The sequence below is a fragment of the Hesperophylax consimilis genome, chromosome 22 (assembly GCF_061612785.1).
Source record: "Hesperophylax consimilis isolate HC1 chromosome 22, BYU_Hcon_1.0, whole genome shotgun sequence".
In the NCBI taxonomy this organism is placed as follows: Eukaryota; Metazoa; Arthropoda; class Insecta; order Trichoptera; family Limnephilidae; genus Hesperophylax; species Hesperophylax consimilis.
Genome location: NC_142857.1, coordinates 5,685,551 through 5,706,502, shown reverse-complemented (window position 1 = coordinate 5,706,502; position 20,952 = coordinate 5,685,551). Strand labels below are relative to the sequence as shown.

The 20,952-nt window shown below is 34.8% G+C and overlaps 2 protein-coding genes across 2 annotated transcripts; both read right to left on the bottom strand.

Annotated features, from left to right (window-relative positions):
- Positions 1-999: 999 nt before the first annotated feature.
- On the bottom strand, positions 1,000-12,544 carry RpL6 (ribosomal protein L6). The gene is made up of 6 exons (XM_089645470.1): positions 12,458-12,544; positions 11,802-11,960; positions 11,052-11,203; positions 4,900-5,071; positions 2,000-2,185; positions 1,000-1,252 (listed from the first exon to the last, which is right to left on the bottom strand). The coding sequence occupies exons 2-6, from the start codon at positions 11,958-11,960 to the stop codon at positions 1,091-1,093; spliced, it is 831 nt and encodes a 276-aa protein (XP_089501596.1). The 5' UTR covers positions 12,458-12,544; the 3' UTR covers positions 1,000-1,090.
- Positions 12,545-15,410: 2,866 nt separating this feature from the next.
- On the bottom strand, positions 15,411-20,511 carry LOC149412741 (RNA-binding protein 47-like). The gene is made up of 2 exons (XM_089645405.1): positions 19,849-20,511; positions 15,411-15,440 (listed from the first exon to the last, which is right to left on the bottom strand). Exons 1-2 carry the CDS (start codon positions 20,509-20,511, stop codon positions 15,411-15,413), a joined length of 693 nt encoding a protein of 230 aa, XP_089501531.1.
- Positions 20,512-20,952: the final 441 nt, after the last annotated feature.

The following is a 20,952-nucleotide window of genomic DNA, read 5'->3' as shown; positions in this document are numbered from 1 at the left end:
ATTGGTTCATAAAACAAAATTGATGATGAGGTGTAATACAAAAGATGTAAAATGGGAACAAATTTCGCATGACTTTTACAGGTTTTTATGACAATTTTAGATAACTCACGATGAATAGCGATGTTTCACATAGCCGAAAATCTTACACATGTAGTGCCATAAAAATAAAAAATTATGTTTTTTCAAAATCTTAAATCTCCGATAGTTCTTCACCGATTGCTTTGAAATTAAGACACAATGTTGCATTCGAATATGTATGTGTTTTTATATAAATATATTATACTAATCATGTTTTTACCTGTCACCATAAATAAACCACTCACCCTGTCACTCACCTGTGACAGGTGAATACATGTTTTTTTATAAAACAGCCATCTGTTGGACGTAAAAGCAAAACGCGCTATTATTTTTCTATCTGCACAAGCAGTCTGAGCCACAGCTACGCATGGTAGTATTAAGATAAAAAGGAGGTGTACACATCAATATGCCACGATATATATACATAGCAGATAAATCTATTTCGCAGGGCGCACTGTTCGTTAGTGCTTCGCATAAATAAACCAATCAATTCGAAAATATAGGCCATTAAATAATTCACTTTGTCACGATTTTAGAGGCAACTTTGACAATTTTTTGTGAGTTAATGATAATTATTGAAAAAATAATCTTTCCCAGTAATATATTGATGGTGGTATCTACTTGATTGGACGTATTTTACAAATAATTGTGTGGCCTTTGTGTATAGTAGAATATTTTATTTATCTATTCACGCTTTGAAGGCTTTTATACACATCGTTATAGGTTATTGTGCTTCGTCTATGAATCACCTTTTCACCAGTGCTCTGCCGCCCTTGCTCACTTGGCAGACATTTTGAGGTTATGTTCATTGTAAAGGCAATTAATTGTTCAGCTTCAATAAAAGAATTATTTTAGCCATTATAATGGAGAACCTAAACTAATACAGGGGGTTAAATAATTATATAAATAAAACGAAACAGATGTGTTCAAAAGTTTAATGTTCAGAAGCACAAATCACATAACCGCATCCATCCGTCCGTCCGTATTAAAATAACCTATATAACAGCGCCGCTTAGAACTTCATCCTGTGGGGGTACTGCGAGGATCTCAAGCCGAACATGGCGGTGAAGTATTGGTGCAGCACTTTGCGGTCGGGGTGCTTCTTGATGAGGGAGAGCAGAGAGTCGTCCACTGTCTTCTGGTCCGTCTTTCTCTGTTCGCTAGCCACGTATTTCTGGAATTAGAATGCTCAGATTAAGACTTTGAAATAGACAAAGCATGTTTAACATGATAAAACACAAATTATGCAGTTTTTACAGTATTCTCCATATTATACAGCTCCTGTTAAGGAAGTCAATTATTTAACCTAACCCCAAAAATCATCCCACAAGAATCTCAATCTTATTTTAACGAGTTTTACAGCGCTAAAGCTTTCGTTATGCCCTTACACTGCTTTTAACGCAACCAAATAATTTGTTGCCGATTTTTGTACATAATATTTAAATTTTTCTTGCTCTAATAGGTCTAATTTCCAATATTTAAAAACAAAAACTTAACACGCTTCGGCCGGGAAAGATAGTTCTACTCGTTTGGTCGATTAAAGAAATTCGCGTGAACCTCTATTTTCGCCTGGAGACAGCGTAGCGCCAGCGCAAACAATACCCACCAGAAATGTGTTAATGTACAATGTTTTATTTCGTTAAACGCAATTAATTTGGAGATGATAATAATTACTATGAAGATTTGTTTTATAAAATACTGCTAGATGTTAAAATGTATACAGCTTCAGAAAAACGATACATAAAGGGGTCTTCTTTCATTTCTTATCAGAGGACTCGTCGATATCATCATTGACTGTATACATTTTATATCTCAAAAGGATGAAATTACAGTTAGCCACTTTTCACTCTCGACAGATGATTTGAATATCACTGTCGGTGGAATGAACGGTGTAAACAATTGTGAACGTTATGGTATTTACCTCTTTCTTGGCTGTGAAGATGTCTTCTCCTTCTTTCCTCTTGACGGCACGCTTGGTGGACTTCTTGTTCTTCTTGAAGTAGGCGTCATTCAGGTGCTCGGGCACCTTCACCGAGGAGATGTCGAGCTTGCCGGACGTGCCGATGACGTACCTCTGGGAGATGCGGCGCATGGGGCAGCCGTTGATCTACAAACCGACCAAACACACAACCTCGTGAATATTTGCATAAGTCTAATATGACAGGTAATTAAACTTAACGAATGTATACAGCTTCAGAAAAACGATACATAAGGGGGTCTTCTTTCATTTCTTATCAGAGGACTCGACCATTGTCATCATTGACTGTATACAACTTATAGTTTGTTTTATTTTTTAACTTTATTAATTACATTATATTGGTGGTGGAGACGCAATGCAATTTATAACATAAGCTGTTTGGAACAAAAATAACAATACAAAATTATACTCAAAATAAAAGACAATGAGCATCGTACCGTTGAAAGTACATACTTTAGGTTTTAACCATTCCCTTACTGTGCTAAAAAAAATACACGAGGTTCCGGTGCTGTGTAGTATATACACATCTCAAAATAAGCCATTTAATATCGGAAAAATATGAATATTCATAGCTAATCGATTATGTTTATTATATTTTATATCAAAAGTGATAATAATTGTAATTTAATTGCTGAAAACATGAAAAAACCATCAGCAGATGCTAAAGAAACGTGCGAGGGGTCCACATCTAACGACGGTTCGCGGCCAACTGGCTGGCGGCTGGCACAAACACAGCTGTGCGGTCGTAGGTATCGATGGTCTAAATCAAAAACTACAACTGCAGAAGTGTGGATGTCTCATGTTCCCGCATAGCGAATTAAAGCGGGACATCAATAGCGTGTCATTTCCTCGCACACTCTTCGCGTATTAGTATCACATGGTTGATTATATTGGTGTATTTGTTCCCGATTTTTAACAAAAAAAACTCTGAATTTTTAATTGAATTTGAAAACTATGTGGTATATTATTTTTTAATTCAGTGCATAAATGTATAACGGAGGAATACCTAAAATCTGAACACAGAATTTATTATATTTATACAGTTATTAAAGTTATTAGAAGCAATGTGTAGTAAATACACACCACAGATAAGGAAAGGTTAATAAGATCGTTGATGTTTGATCTGTCTTGGCTGATGATCGATATCCGTTAGATCAGGATATTTAGAATAATTTGTGTTTCATCCAGTGGAAGTGCATTGTATAGCTTTGTTGCCAAGTATCTAAGCCACATATATATATATATCATTAATTCAGTACTTATAGGCCTTATTCGTAAGTCACTAGTTATGTAATAGTAAGTTACTAGATATAAGTCTTAGATGTAAGTCACTAGTTATTATGAATCCTAGGTGTAAGCCAGTACATATATTTGTATAGCACCCTTGAGGTGATTTTTCACAAATATGGTGCAATATAAATCGACCAATTATTATCTAAAATTTATTTAGCCATTGTTAAGTAAGAAATTGTACCCTTTGGTTTTAGTATAAACGAGCAGTTTGGACATTGTCAAAAACAGTTCTGTATTCAAAAAGGTGTCGTAGTATGTTTTTGGAATAACGTTGTGTAATATCCAAAACACAGATTCTCCTAAAGATTTCGTATTAATTTAGTTACACTATTTTTTAAATGTTTTTGACTAGTTCGGTTATATTAAACTATTGAACGATTCCTTTATTGTGGAAGGTTGACTGGAACCTAACAGCCCTCCAAAACAAACAAGCAAATAATTTAAAAAGTATGTATTACAAAATCTAAGAAGAAAGTTCCCGTAGAACCGAGTTCTTTACGACCCTGCGCAGAAAAGTAAAGTTTGCTAAAGTAAGCTAACAGTTTGCAGTGCCATCCATTGTGGGGCAGGCTTTTACGGGATATTCTCTCATTTCTCTATCTTTAACTTTACTAGAGTTTCCCGGGCACCGTCAAGTTGCATTGTTGAATGTTTGTAACTAATTTTCAATATAAATTGCCCTTGGTATGGTGGAAGTCTCCTACCATTGATGATGACTGTTGGTCAATAGAAAAAACACAACTTCTTTTCATTTCGTGAGCAATTATTAACTACTCATGTAGCAACGGCAACTCTTAGAGAGTTATTTCTCATCCTGATTTATGGTTCCGACAGACTACACTATATGCATCATGGCATGGCCTATTTCAGTATATCGCTCGCCATACAATCCCAATGGAAATGTTTAGCGAGAGATATGCTGACATAGGCCAAGCCACGATAATATAGCACGCTTATAGCATGTCCTGCCACAGATTTTGTGTATTTTTAATGTACATCTCTTTACAAAATAAATTTCACTTTTTGATATACAAGGGCTGTTCAAAAATTAACCACTGTTTTGGCTATAAATAATATTTTTTTAATCCGCATAGATACAAATACTTATGTGCCTCTTAAAACTTCAACTTTCCTATACTATTCTATTTTGCTTCATAGTCACTGTGTCATTTAACATAGCATTACACCAATTTATAAATTCCTTCTGCATGAAATTCTATTGCATGGGAATGTAGCCAAACTTTTGAAGATCATCATTGCTATACAGCCTGGACATGGCTCCATCAGACCACTCGCACAAAGAAGTGGCTTGGGGCCCAATACTTCGCTGATGATAAAGATCTTCAAAATGCTGTGGCGGGTTCGGCTACAATTCCCAATTTTATGCAGAAGAAATAAGCAAATTCACAAGTGTTTGAATTCAAATAGCGACTACAAGGAAAAACAGTGGAAACCGTCATTTAAAAAAGATATGATCTCATATTTCTGTAAATATTACGCAATTTTCAAACCCTGATTATTACACAAGTATCTGGGGTCGTGGTACGAACCTTGAAAGGTCCGGTGACGAGCAGCAGCCCGGAAGCGAGGACCTTCAGGAGGACAACACGCTTTCCCTTATGGCGTCCGGCCAGCAGGATGAGGATGGCTCCGGGCACCAGGGTCTTGCGTGTGCGGCGCACATGCTTGCTGAAGGTGTTCTTGTACTTGGGTGCGGGCATCCTGCAACAAGGCAACGTGACACATTAACTCAGTGCCGCCAATTGCAGTCGGAGAAAATAAATATACTGTGGCAAAATGTATACAGCTTCAGAAAAACGATACATAAAGGGGTCTTCTTTCATTTCTTATCAGAGGACTCGTCGATATCATCATTGACTGTATACATAAATCAGAAAGACTACGTTAAAACTAGCTCCTTTGATGAACAGTATCACGGCGCAATTGAAGGATTACTTTTTTTTTATCAGGAGATATTTTAGAAAAATAGCACCATTATTATATTAACACATTGTAATCGGATCACGTATTAATACGTTTTTAGCAAATTAATGCTAGAGAGCGGATCACGTATTTATACGTTTTTGATAGATTGTTAGTGGAGCGCGGGTCACGTTAAAATACGGGTTCCAATATACTTGAGTTTTCGCTATATAGCGTCTGTGGGGTTGTAGCCATGCAATAATAATTTTTATTTTACATTTAGAAATAATTTTTTAGTATAATTTGTAAAATAAAGGATGTTATGTAAAAAAAAAATTATTTTTTTCAAAACTTTCCTACTTTATGTGAAATTCTGCACTAGTTTAACGATGAAGAATACATTTCTAAATATAATAAAATAAAATGAAATAAAATAAATAATTTGCAAAAATAATTATTGAAATAAAACAAATATTATTGAAGTTATCGCAATTTTTCTAGAGGTCTACGTTAGCGCGAAATTACGCAATAAATCACCCGTTACCAGCATTAGTACGCGGCCGAAAACTGCCCGATCAAAATGTGTTAAAATAGTATCCAAGTATTAGATGTTGACATCTGGACTTGGATATATGTATCTACCCACTAACTACCTAGCTTCATATTTTCTCGTGGTACGAGTCTGCATACTGGTACCGAGCTGGAAGCCGTAGCAGGGGAGCTGTATCGATCGAGCACAATATTCTCGTTGCTCATACGCTCTGAGCTCACAGCTACCAATCAATTGAGTCGACTCTTGGGTCGTATGAAAATATTGAGCTGGTAACGTGGCTCTTAATAAAATGATTTGTGACCCATCACTAGTGAACAATAGGCTTGACTTAAGGAAGGGACAATGGGACAACCGAGCCTGACACGGAGGCTTCAATTAGTACCCAAGTCGGCCAGCCATCTGTAGAGGTCTTGACATCCATAAGACACACAAATAAAAAAATAAACAAATGTCATCACTTTACTGATAAAATCTTGTGGAGTGCGTTTCTTTTCGATGAATCATAATTTTTTTAGACCAACATATCAAAGAAGACTTCTCTACCAAAATACCATATTAAATTCCTTTCTATTTCATTATTTATGGGGTAATTTCCTTCATAAAAGCTACAACAAGCTGTAATATAAAGTGCCATTGAAGGGCTAAACAGTGTAATACAAAGTTGTCCTAATTTTGAGTTATAACCTTTTTTCATTTAAATAAATCTAATTGTGAAATATTTAGGTTCATTGGGGTGTTTTGCAGAAATTCAAAAGTAACATTGTTTCAAGGGGACGATCAGGGCCATTTTGTTTTTTTTTCATTAGAACTGTCCCCCCTTAACCTGTGGAAAGTTAATGGGTCTCTGGAGAACATAACCAAGAGTTATAATATGATTTATATTGGAATAATTTGCTATGCTATTTTGACCTTAATTCTTCGAAAAATGTATGAAAACTACAATCGGCATCGTTTGGGCTAATAAAAAGTTAGGTTCCACTAATGTGTTTCTGTCTTATGCTCTGGCCTTCAACAGATTAACTTCTAGTTTGCCAAGAAATCCACCGTGGATTTACTAGTAGCTCACCACACTTGCCTGCAATTTATGGTATTTTGAACCTTAAAAAATGCTCCATGAATACTGTTGTGTATAAAGCTTCGGGCTTTTAGACACAGATGGCAGTGCTCGTAGTTTTAGCCTCCGACGACAGAGGGCGTCTCAGCTTCAGGTTAGGATTCATTTGGAATCCCTCTGGGAGATCGAATCTAGCTAGTTCAGAGAAAGGTTGACGAACGCGGTTATATTGTACACGCGATATTCTAATAAACCAGTTAATAACAAGTAACCTATGTATTACTGAAAGAGGTATCTTCCATCCAAGGAGTGTTGGAAGTCTGTGGCAAGAAGTCCACGGCTGACTACCCTGAAGGGTAGAACATCACAGCTGGCGCAGTCGAAAGGATAACTGGAGAATTTTTTTTTGTTGTCACACGGCAGCAAAATTTTGTCAACCGGGAACGTGAGGGCTAAGTCACGGGGTGACTTTCTATTGTGTTTTCCTTCGTGGAGAAGGGAGACAAGATTATCCAGGGCCGTGGAGGCCTAGGATCGACGATTTCTGTTCTAGGAATTAAGAGGCAATTTACCAGAGGACCATTTTAACAAAGGAATCCAAAGGAGGACCATTGCCAAGGCGAGCGGTGGACCTATTTGGAACAATAAAACATTGCCAGGACGTGCGGTGTTTGCAGCATCTATCTACTGCCAAGGCGAGCGGTGGATAATAACAACTTTTGAAGGAATTTCTGGAAGATTGGCGGCGCAGAGGAGAGTTCCTGAGTTAAGTAGTTGTTTTTTTTGTTGGAGGTTATTGTTCCGGGTTTTGTTTTTTTTCTTGTGTGTTTTTATTGTGGTCTGTGCTTCGGGTAGATATGGAATCGGGAAGAATTCCGAGTTTTAATCATCTCGAGGGAGATTGGTTCGTGTTTAAGCTTCGTCTAGAACAGTTTTTCGTTATAAATGATGAGATTAACGCGGATAAAAAAAGGGCGTTTCTGTTAAATCTTTTGGAGCCGGATACACTCTCTTTGTTGATAAATTTGTGTTTTCCACTTAGTGTTACGGACGTATCGTTTGATAAATTATGGGCACTTCTTGAAAAACATTGTAGTAAAAAGCGTTCAGTATTCAAAGAACGCGAAGTATTTTTTTCAGCAAGACAAGAGGCGGGCGAATCCATTAAAGATTTTGGGGTTAGATTACGGTCTCTGTCAACTTATTGTGAATTTGAAGCTAGGTTGGAGAAAAATTTAGTAGATATGTTTGCCATTGGATTATTACCGGGTCGCATTAAAGACAAGATTTACTTGGAAGGGCTGAAATTGTCACTTAGCGAACTAGAGGAAATAGCTAATAGTATGTCAGTTTTAGACGTTCCAAATAATTCAGTTAAATCAGAGGTTAACATCATCAGTAAGAATACTAGCAGTAGGCATTTTTCTAAGGGCAATAAACAAAAGTTTGCCGCGAGTTCATCTGTAAACAAATCGACGTATACAGTACCATCGGGTGCGAAAACCCAGTGCCGAATTTGCAAGAAAACGGGCCATTGTACTAATTCATGCAAATTTCGCAATGCGAGATGCTACAAATGCAATGAAGTAGGTCATCTGCAAAAATTTTGTGTGAATAATAACTTTTCAAATAGTGTAAATCCAATTGTTGAGGATTTTTGTTGTAATAATCATGTGATAGCTTCAATAAAACCGTTCACAGCAGACATTATAATTAACGACAAGCATTTTAGAGCGATGGTCGATTCGGGATCTTCGTTAAGTGTAATGCAGGAAGAAATCTTTAAGCGTCATTTTGGTTCATTAAAATTATTGGCGGATAACCGTATCATTACTGGGTACGCAGGGAATCCTTTGAAAGTTATTGGCAAAGTTATTTTTGACGTGAAGTTCAAAAATAAAAACAATAATGTTACATTTATAATTGTTGCGGGAGGTTCAGATCTAATTGTAGGTAGAGATTTCATGGATATTTTTGGGTTAGAAATCGCTAATAATCATGCGGATTATTTATCGCGTTTGCCGTTGGAAAGCTCAGAGAAAAAATCGGAAGACGATCTAGGTTCCGATTTCATAGGCTATATAGAAAAGTGTGAACACTTAGATGTAAAGCGTATAGTCGCAGCGACAGGCTCAGACCCAGAAATTCAAGGAATTTTAGGGCATCTTCGTAGAGGTTGGCCCAAGTGGGTAAATCGCGACAGTTTTTTATGGAAATTCTGGATGAAAAGGAATGAATTATCTATTGAAAATGATTGTTTGTTTTGGCAACATAGAATTATAATTCCAAGTTCGCTTCAGAGTAAAGTTTTAGATTTGTTACACAGATCGCATTTGGGCATTGTAAAAATGAAGGGATTAGCCAAAGGTTATTTTTGGTGGCCGTCAATGAACAAGGACTTAGAGAAAATCGTTCAAAGTTGCAAAGATTGTGCAGCAGTTAGGCCTTTACCACCTAAGAGTCATTTATCAGTCTGGCCTAATTCAGGATCAGCATGGAAGAGGCTGCATCTGGATTATTGTGGGCCAATTTCGGGGAAAATGTTTTTAGTTATTTGCGACGCTTTCTCAAAATGGGTAGATTGCGTGGAAATACCGAAAGCAGACTCAAGTCATACGATTAATGAGTTGAAGAGAATTTTTTCAAATTTTGGGTACCCGGACTGTATTGTAACTGATAATGGAACCGTTTTTACTAGTCAGGAGTTCAAAGATTTCTTAGAGTATAATAATATTGAGTTTTTAACAACGCCAGTGCGTCATCCCCAAAGCAATGGGCAGGCAGAAAACTCGGTAAAAACAGTGAAGAATTTTTTAAAGAAAATTCTTGTTAATAACGTTTTTAAGTCAAATTATAAAGATAGATTATATGAATTTTTAAGTGATTATAGAAATATTCCACATTCCACAACTGGAATTGAACCCTCAGTGCTAATGTTTGGTAGGAGATTAAAATCAACCTTTAGTAGCCTTTTACCTAAAAGTTTTGAAGGAAACGTAGCAACCTCGACAGAGAATTTAGCGAATGCGAATATTATTAAAGGTCAAGAAAATCAGTTTAGGAATTTCGGGGGGGTTGTTTGTAGAAGTTTTCAGATAGGTCAGAAGTGTTTAGCGAGAGACTTCAGACAAGTGAATAAATGTTCTTGGGCAAAAGGAATTGTTGAAAAAAGACTGGGAAAAAAACTGTATATTATTAAAATTGTGGGGACACAGATGTCGTGGAAAAGGCATATTGATCAACTGAGAGGATGTCAAGAGCATAGAGAGGAAGAGGCAGAGAGTGAACCTTTCGCGTCTGATATGACGAAATGCTGGGCAGATGAGGTTGACACGTCACTCCTTTTGAGAGATTTTAACCGGTGTTCTCTTGATTTCAGCTCTCCAGGAAGAAACAGAAGCCCACCACAAAATGAACCAGCACCATGGGCAGGACGACTTCGTCCCAGACGTCTTTGAAATGACCTCCAGGGAAAGAATCAGCTACTTATAGAGTCAACATCTTTTTGGAGTAGAGTCAGTGCTTAATGAATTATTTAATTTTGTGTGTAATGATATATTTTCAAATATTTAGTTCTTGATTTTAATAATATTGATTTTAGTGACATCTGTTTGCGATTGTATAGATTCGTGATTTTAAAAATTAATACTGTAACAATGAAATATCGTAGACAGGTTTCTAGTTAGCAGGGGGAAGATGTTGTGTATAAAGCTTCGGGCTTTTAGACACAGATGGCAGTGCTCGTAGTTTTAGCCTCCGACGACAGAGGGCGTCTCAGCTTCAGGTTAGGATTCATTTGGAATCCCTCTGGGAGATCGAATCTAGCTAGTTCAGAGAAAGGTTGACGAACGCGGTTATATTGTACACGCGATATTCTAATAAACCAGTTAATAACAAGTAACCTATGTATTACTGAAAGAGGTATCTTCCATCCAAGGAGTGTTGGAAGTCTGTGGCAAGAAGTCCACGGCTGACTACCCTGAAGGGTAGAACATCACAGCTAATATATTTTATTAATATAAATATAAATATATATAATATATAAATATATTTTATTCACTTGGCGAGGATATAATGTATCTTAATATAATTCTAGCTTTCCATTTCGTCACTTGCAAACATTGATTTTTTTATCTGTAAAAATGCTGTTAAATTAGCAAGATTTGACTTACTTATCCTGAGTGGGGTAGAAGGTCTTCCTCTTCATGAGGAGTACAGTACGGCTGCCTCCGTTCTTGTCTCCTCCGATCTTCTTCACAACCGACACGGGCTTCTTGGGCTTCTCGGCCTTGCGGGTCTTCTTGCCAAGGAAGCGGTACACGGCCTGCAAGAGGAAAAAAGACTTTAGAAGGCTGTCCATCACTCAAATTGTAATTGAAGGAATAATAAGATATTGTATACAGCTTCAGAAAAACGATACATAAAGGGGTCTTCTTTCATTTCTTATCAGAGGACTCGTCGATATCATCATTGACTGTATACAAAAAAACAATGTGGATTTGATAAACAAAACTAAAATTGAAAAAAAAAACCTTCGATAAAAAACTTACATTGCAGCAAGGAAGGAAGCAAGCAAATCAAAATGGAAACTTAAAAAAATTATGATAAAACGAAGTGGAGTTGAAAAGTGTAGTTAATAATCGAATACTGAGAGAAATTATCATGAAAATGCATACATTATTAATCCATGCGCCATGAGTTTTCAAAAAAAAACATTTTGGCTTTGACCGACACAAGTCAGTCTTCACGAAGATCGGCTAAACAGACAACTCGGTGTCCAGTTCTATTTAAGGATAGTAATGGTAGCTAGTTAACTATAAAACTTCGTTTGAACTGGTAGCTATCAAAACTTTACCAATCCATTCGCTATTAGGTCAATATGGGGTGAACAACATAATAATTGATGTGAAAACAAAACAGACCTTCTTGTGGAACATCTTGGTCTTGGAGAACCTGACGATTCCATTTCCAAGAGTGTAGTTCCTGGATCTGGGCTTCCTCGTCTTGGCTACCTTTCCGGCAGCTGCGGCTGGCGCCTTCGCCGGTTTGGCTACGGCCTTCTTCTCGGGTGTTGGCGCCATCTAAAAACGCGCAAACCACTGATTATTAAACGTTCACTATACTCAGTTCTACGTAAACGAACCATTGGGACTCTACATATGTACAATCTGGTCAGCACCGACGGCAAAATACACTTAACTCCACACGAAAACTCAGCACGACAATTTTGACACTTCGGTGTTTTAGGTTAGAAACACTTCTACAAATGACCGAAAGAATTAGCAAAAAGGGGAATAATTAATCATGCTTATTGCCACAACAATTTGCAGTTCCATACTCGTAAGCAACTTTAAAGTATTGCACAAAATATCCGATAGAACCCACGTTGAAACTTTGACAACATGAATTATGAAGTTAAGTTATTTTAATGTCATACTCATCAGATTGCACAAATAAATGGCGATATATCTAAAACAAAGATTTATCTTTCGTAATAATACACCGAAATGTTATTTTTATAGTCATATTTACTTCGATTATACGGATTTTTATAGTAAAGTCAAAAATACCAACTCACAATATTTAGCACGATATTGAAAAGAGCTATATTAGCGCCGCAGCGGCCGAATATTGAAACACATTTCCGGTTGCCATACGTGAAAAATATTCCGTAGGTACTTAATGGCGAAACTAAAAAATTATTATTTATCAGTTACTACTACTGTGGTTAAAAATTACGGATATAATATGGAGAAAAGACCCAATTCTCTTTTTTTTAATTCATTCAAAAAAGATTTGAGAATATCTCCAGAATTTCAAAAAAGCTGTTCTAAAATAATATGTATTGCAATTTTTTTTATTGTAGAATCGGATTACTTTTGGGAGTTGATTTATTAAATTGTTAATTTATTATTTAATTGAACATCATCAGGAAGATGAATAATTACTCATTCAGTAATTTGCATAAACTTTTGAAAGCTTTTATATTAAATGTATCCAATCAATATATTTATAAATAATTAAATGTATTTACACAAAGAAGAAAAAAAAATTTATCATGCTTGGAAATTTACGTACTTCTAGAAATGTTTTCATTCGCATTTATGTACCTTCTTCAAGACACGAAAGAATGACATTTTCAGAGGTGATTTAGAAAGATTTTTTTTGTTTACGTTTCTTACTTTTTTTTTGGTTTGAAGGAAAAGTGATCGAACTGAGACAAATCATTGCAACATACGGCATCCTTGTCCTGCCTTCAAAGAATCTTTTCTTATTAACAATAAATAATTAGCAAAACAAAGAGGTTTGCACAGCATTCGCAGTCAGGAATGTCTAGGTCCCCACAACTATTTTTAGCTTGCAACAACACCAATTCCGTTTTTTAGGCTACAAATGAAATTTTGAAAATTTAATATTATATTATAAGGAAATTCAATTTATTTTATGAATATATGAAAACTCACCTTCTAACTGTACAAGTATTTTATAAGTAACTAATGTACCCGGCAATACTTTGTAAGCGTATCGGACTTCTTCCACGGTTCAGTACTGAGTATAAGAATGTTACTATTAAAAAACTATGTTACATCGAGTTTAATTCGACTCCGTATCTCATTCCGGTGCAGAGATATTGCATAAAGTATTCCTCGGGCGTCCCCGACTTCGTCTACCATTCAAACCAACTTTCTATAAACATAATATGCATGTATTATATGTATAAACCTTCCGGAATAAATTCTCTAAATGATAGTAAAAAAAAAACCCTATAAAAATCCGTTGCGAAGTTTAGAAGAACTAATCGAACAAACAAACGCGGATAGCGACTTTATTTTGTGCTATTTAGTGAAGATATCGTTTTCATGATTAATATAATCTTCAATGTTTGGAACGACCGAAATCTGACAGGGTACGCATGATGTCACATGTGCCTCGGTTTTGCCGGTTAACAGTAAGGCCATTCACACACAGATCAGTATCTATCAACAAATCCAAAAATAAATAGCAAGAAAAAAACAAACATGAATAATACCCACCTACTTTGAAATAATTTCAATTTTGCGCAGACTCAGTTCCATCAGAACACGCCGACCAATTACAGGCCATTAATGATTTAATAATTCTACATATAATTAAATACATAATATAAAAATGATGTAATTAATATGTATTCAGAGTCAGCGTCTGTTGATTAAAGCCATAACAATTTTCACCGGAGTTCTATTGTCTGGTCAGTGGCCGAGTTTTCATCACGTCTGGGTCCAGTGGTGAGTTCAATTCCTCGGCTGGCTAAGTCACCCAGCACGACAGGAGCAACATTTTTCGCTCACTGTGGTGGCAGTAGATTTTCAAAATTAGCTTTTCAAGTTAATAATTTTCAAGTTAAAAAATTAGAAAATTTTATTGTAGCCCAGGAATGGAAATCCCAGTTTTTGAGCGAAGTATAATCTCATTAGGGCATAGGGTTTGACGGAAATAAAACATAGTAAAAAAAAGTGCGTTTTTATAAGTTATTTTATTATTAATACATGCATAGTATTAAATTATTAAAATACATAAATGTTACTAACATTTGCATACTACTTAGGAAATTAAGTACCTGTAAATATTTTTTATTATTATTATTGTTTGTGATTCTAAGACAATAATTTGTTTGTACTTAATTTTTTTTGTCCGGTGTCGATTTTTTATGTTGAGTTTGTTCCTATTTTATTATTGGCTCCACTATTATTTTTACAAAATCAAATAAGAATTCAATAGCCAAACCCATATTTTGTGGAAAGAAAGATAATCTTTCATGAAGATAATCTTTCATGAAGAATAATTTATTTAGAACATATTAAAAGTTATTGCTTTGAAATTGGTCCATCACACCACTACACAAAAGTTGTACGTAATTTGATTATTAAAATTAAATAAAATTAGAAAATACACAACACGCCACTGATAATATTATGTAGTAGAATAAAATTGAAATGCAAAATTACTATTTTTACAACAAAATACATACACATCATTTGCATTACATTACATAAAATATATTAAAATTACAACAAGTAAACATAAAAATTGGTAACAAGTAAACACACTTAAGATATTAATTACATAAAAGAAGACTACTCTCGATTATTTCGATTGGTGCATTAGTTAGCATTATTTAATATTTATTTTCAATCAAATATTCAAGTTTGATTTGTAATAAATTCAATTATACAAGTAAACGACCTAATAAACAATCATTAGAGTATCTATAATAAACATTTGTTTAAAAAGTAACAAATTAGTAATAATTATGAAAAGTTTATACTTAACCGATATTAACTGCACAAAATATTAATTAGCATATTTTATAACAATAGTGTGTTGTTAGTTTTAGGTTCATAAAAATATTAGTTATTTGTTAAAATACATTAAAAACTGGTAACTATAAAATTTTGGTAAAATTTTTGCAATAATGCACAAAAGAAGTTTAAAAAAAAAATAGAATAACATCAAATATAAGTATAAAAAAATCCGTCTTGCCTTTGTCTTCGCTAGGTTGGTTGTTGGGTGAAACCCATTCCCTGTTAATAAAAAAAACATTTCATTAAATATTATTATTTTAAACGGGTAGCCTAATGGTGGAAACTTTACTGGGGAACAAGCAAGCATGGATTAGCAGTGTATCAGCATTAATAAACGGGAATTACCATAATTACCACGAATGAACAGTGAATGAGCATAAGTAAAATCAACGTTATAAGTGTATTTTTTTTTTTCCATTATTTCTGGATTTCACCCTTCAAGGGTGTTCTTAGCCATCATTTAAAATTATGGAGAAATGAAAGGTGAATTTAAATATTAATTTTATTTAAATAGGCAAATTTCAAAATTATAATGAAAATTGGAGTCGAGTTCAGACTTAGAAGAGATGAGATGTTGAATGGAGGGGAGGCAATTTTAGATGAGGCTTGATAGAAGAGAGGATATTTGTTTAGAGAGGGACAACCAAAAAATATGTGATCTAAAGTTCCCACTTCTAGACCACAGAATGTACAATCTGGGGAGTCAACAATGTGAATTTAAAAAAAGTGTATTGATAGCCACAAAAAACCACAAATGAATAGCGTGAATGAACATAGAATCTGCATTTAAACGCAAATGGTCATGAACAACCACAGACGAGCACGAATGAACAGTAAATAAACATGAATAGTTGTTAATTATTGTGCATTATCAAGCATGAAAGAATTAGTACAAATGAACGTAGAATGAGCATGAACGAATAGTGAGCCAGCACTAATTGTCACAAATGAGAATAAAATAACAGTGAATGAGCACAAATGAATAGTGAATCAGCATGATTAATAAGCGCGAATGGTCACATATGATCATGAATTATCACGAATGAACAGTGAATGAGCATGAATAATAAAAATTAAATAGTGAAATCTGCATGCGAGCTCAAATGGCCACGAACAACCATAAACTACATTATATAGAATGAATAATAGGGAATGATCACAAATGAATAGCAAATACATAAGAATTTAAGCCCGAATTTACACAACTGAAAAGAGACATGGGTGAAGAAGTAATGCTAGATATAGAGTATAAATAAATAAAAAATTATAAATTACAGTAATTTTTTTCAGTATTTTTAAAGTAGGTATTTGTTACTCAATCATCCAATAGAAGTAATCACAGTTTATAAACTTGTAATCACTCTCCTGAAAAGTTGTTGTTTTTGACTAGTACTCTTTATGAAAGCATGATAGAAATAGTAAGCAAGTGAGCTAAGCTAATAAGCACAAATTGGCAGTGAGTAAGCATAAATGATTATTTAATAAGCATGAATGAATGGTGAATAAGATTAATGAATGGTGAATAAGATGAATGAATGGTGAATAAGATGAATGAATGATGAATAAGTAGACAGGAATGACAATGAAACTAAAAGAGCAAAACTTTTTACAAAGTATATCAGGGGCAGATTTTGCGTACACATAATAATTATTTTCAGACATTTAAGGTTTTACTCAAGTTATTCCAAACATAAATATTATAAATGACATACATTTAGGTAAATCAGGGCCATCTCGGAACATTTCACAACAACGTCCAACTGAGTGTAGCAGAGATGTGGAGTTCTGAAGGGGCCCAAGTGTAGAGGGGTCCCGGGGCAATTGTCGGGCAATCGGACTGCTTGTAGGAGAACTGAACCGCTCCAGCAAAATCTATCCGACAGCCATCCACAAGTAAATTCATACTTCGGTGTGCCCCAATTCATCCTACAAACAATCCATAGATATTATACCTACCGACGATAGCTTCGTTGTAAACTCTCTTGCTATCAGATATCACCAAGTAACAGAAAGATTTAAGTTACAAAGGAGATGTCGGTCACCGGTAACTTTACTACTAATTAACCACTAGCGCCCTTTGTGATTTTTCACAAAAACGGCGCCATATAAATTATCCCTTTATTATTGAAAAAGTTTTACCTTACAATAAAACTTATATAATGTATGCATTTGGGACTGCCAGGTGACATTGGCGGGAGATTTATAACTAAGAATTACACACGAAATTGGTCGATTTGGCTGCAAAATGGTAATGTTTATCTCACTTTACAGGTTTTAAATAAAGCCGATGCTACATAATATTATTATTAATGAATTTTTAAGGATCTGTACATTTCAAATTTTTTTTAATCAATATTGACAATATTGTCCCAATAGATATGTATGTTTTTAAATAATGATAGGTACCTAATAATTTTAAAAATCCATAAGCGGTGGGGTAAAGTGTGCTAACTTCGGGGAGTGATTCTACACGATGGTACAAGTAAAAAATATAAGTAACTTTTTTCGAAATTCCAACATCTGAAGGTAGTTTTTGTTTTTAGATAAATAAAAAATATTAAAAAAACGTTTAATTGTTTTTATGGGAAAATAAATATTCTCCTATGTAAAAATATTTTTGTATGGGAAAATAAACATTGGAATTTCGAAAAAAGTTTTTCATCTTTTTTACTTCTACCACCTGCCGAAGTTAGCTCACTTTACCCCGGACACCCTGTCTAGGTCTGATTTCGAAAAACTGTTGTGTAAGGCCCGGGATAAAGCAGAGAACTTCAGCTAGTATTCAGGGTGTCTGGGAGTAAAGTTAGTGTTATTGAATAAAAGTTATTTATATTTTTTACTTGTACCATCAATGTAGAATTACCTCCCAAGATTTGTGCACTTTACCCCAGGACACCTGTATAATTATTATATTATGTAATAAAAAAATATATGTTTAAATAATAAAATAGAAAAAACTAACCTTTTGCAGTAGTCATCAAGTATATCAGGGGCAGATTTTGCACACAAATAATTATTTTTTTCAGGCATTTGACCAATTACGCTGAAATTATTGGTGCTCAAATCCACAGGCTTCAAATTCTGTTTTTCATATGTCTCGTTATGATTTTTTAACTCTACAGAAAAACAACCATTTTTGCTTTCTCTGCGTATATTCTTAGTATATATCTTGTCAACAGGTCTAGCCCATTTCAGTTCCAACTTGAACCCGTCCAAAGTGCAGCATTTCAACAATCGCAATGCTTTTTCGGCATCTTGTCTCGTGATAAAATGAACAAAGGCAAAATCTTCGACCTTTTTAATTCGTTCGATGGTGAATGGATCGATGTATCTGCTAAATGTTTTCAATATGTCGTTTTCCGTTGCTCTGGCGGATACGTTTCGGACAAACAAAATCTTTACCTAAATGACAAAGAAATAAAACAAAATCAATAATTTTTATTCAAGATTTATTCTGTGTCGCTGACAGCTCTGTTGTAACCTCTCGTTCTATTGTTATTATTTATTAATTTCATTTAAGAGGGAGAGGTGACAACAGCGCTATCAACGGCACAGAATGACATACTTAACTTTGTAGGTGGCCAAAAGAGGAATTAAAAAACGAATGAACTAATTTTCTATAATTTTTGTCATTATTTTTTTTTATAACCACAATATGGCTTTAGATACGTTTGGTGACTAGATCTTAACAGATATGTAAACTTCCCAGCCTTTCGCACATCCTCCTTGACTGCACTTCTTCAGCCTAACAACAACATTCCTCTAATTAAGGCCCCGTAGTAAGCGTTCAAAGATGGTTTGAAAGGGAGATATGTAAATAAGAATGTTAGAGGGAGCGAGTTAATATTTAAAAACGATAATAAGCAAAAATGGTGAAAATATTTAATAAAACACAACTCTTTTGAAATAGAGCAAAAATCGGCCGCCAAATGCTTTAGCTGCATTTAAAGATACACTATGATTTTTTCATACCTATAACATTAAATAACAGAACAAAACGTGTTTTTAATAATTTTCTAAGCTTACTTTGCGATTTTTTTCTATCGAGGGAATGTCATATAATTACCGTTTCGACATTACAAATGTATAGATATTATTTTCAAAAACATACATATGTTATGGAACATAAAAACTTATGAATCGGTAGAAATTGGGAATGCGGGGGCTTAATATGAGATGCAATAGTTCCACTGGCTCCGGGTAGTTGGAAAATTAAAACAATACTTGAACTAAAATAAAAACGCAGTGAGAATAATCAAAATGATGATCATGACACAATGCAGTTTTGGGATTTTCACCAGAAGGCACAATCTCAATAAAAAAAAACGGCGGTGCATATCAGAAAACAAAGGTACTTACGGTAAAAATTCCGTACTACGAATAATAATAACCAATTTTCTATCTTAAGCATAAAGTCTACTTAATTAAGTTGAAACGAAAGTTAGTTCAATAATTTGGTCGTATTTAGAATATTGTACGGAAATTTTACAAATTAAAGTACCAAAGATCTAAATCGATCATACACGAAAATGACATTTAGTTAGGATTTTACGATTGTACAACTAGAAAATTTAGATAGGAAAACAACAAAAATGTAAAAAATACAATATAACTTATTGGTTCTTACCTGCTTCATGATATTATTTCCGACGATGGGTTCCGGTTCGGCCCAGTCTACCACCAGCTTGTCTCCAAAGAATGTCAGAGGGCCAGGTATGAGAGCCCTTCGGGCCAAAGCTGCTGAATGATGACTATCAAAATGCAGAAAGACGTACCCTCGGTTATGTAAAGGATTATGCATGCGAGGATACATCACCACATCAACTACACCAGACACAAGCTTACTAAATTCTTTCAAGATTTCTTCTTTACTTGCGTCTAATGGCAGCCCACTAACGAAGAGGCGGTTATTATCGAAAGATTTTGCTACCACGATAGCATTACTAGGTCGAATTCTGCAATTGTTCAACATTTCTACTGCTTTCCAAGCATCCTGTTCGTTGGTGTAACGCACGAATCCAAATCCTCTGTTAAATCCAGAAAAATCCATCATCAGTCGAAGCTCGTAGATCGTTCCAACTTCCTCGAAAACCGGAATAAGTTCGTCTTCATAAAGGTCTCTGGGAAGCTTTCCCACGAAGATTTCGCAGCCTGTCGGAGGCGGGCCGATCCAATTCGGAGGAGGTCCATAATGTCTCTGTCCATTCCTTTGTACTAATTCGTACCCGGATTTGTTAACTATTTTCACTAAGTTTTGCAATACGCTGTCTTCTGTTTCTTGGGGATACATGGTCGTAAAATTCAATGTTAGCAGCGGGAAAAGTTTTAAAAAATAGTTGCTTGCAGCGCCGCTACGAACGCGCGGAACTCCCAAAACAGACTGAAAAGTCAAAGGGCTGAAATATTATTGTATCGTACAATCAGGACTCGGACACTCTACCGACAGAAATGTAAACATTGTGAAAATAATCCCACTTTACATGGGCTCGTATATTGAGAATCAGTTAAAAAATAAATAAAATACGTTGTAATAAAATAAAATTAAATAGTGGTTTTAAAACAAAAAGTATTTTAATTTATTTTATTAAATATGTCAAACCACAAAGTGATTACTTTCAACAATAATAAAAAACTTTGTATTCACAACTTTTTAAATCAAATATGATCGACATGTTTCGAAACCAATGGTTTCTTCATCAGGATAAACATACTATAATAAATAAAATTATCA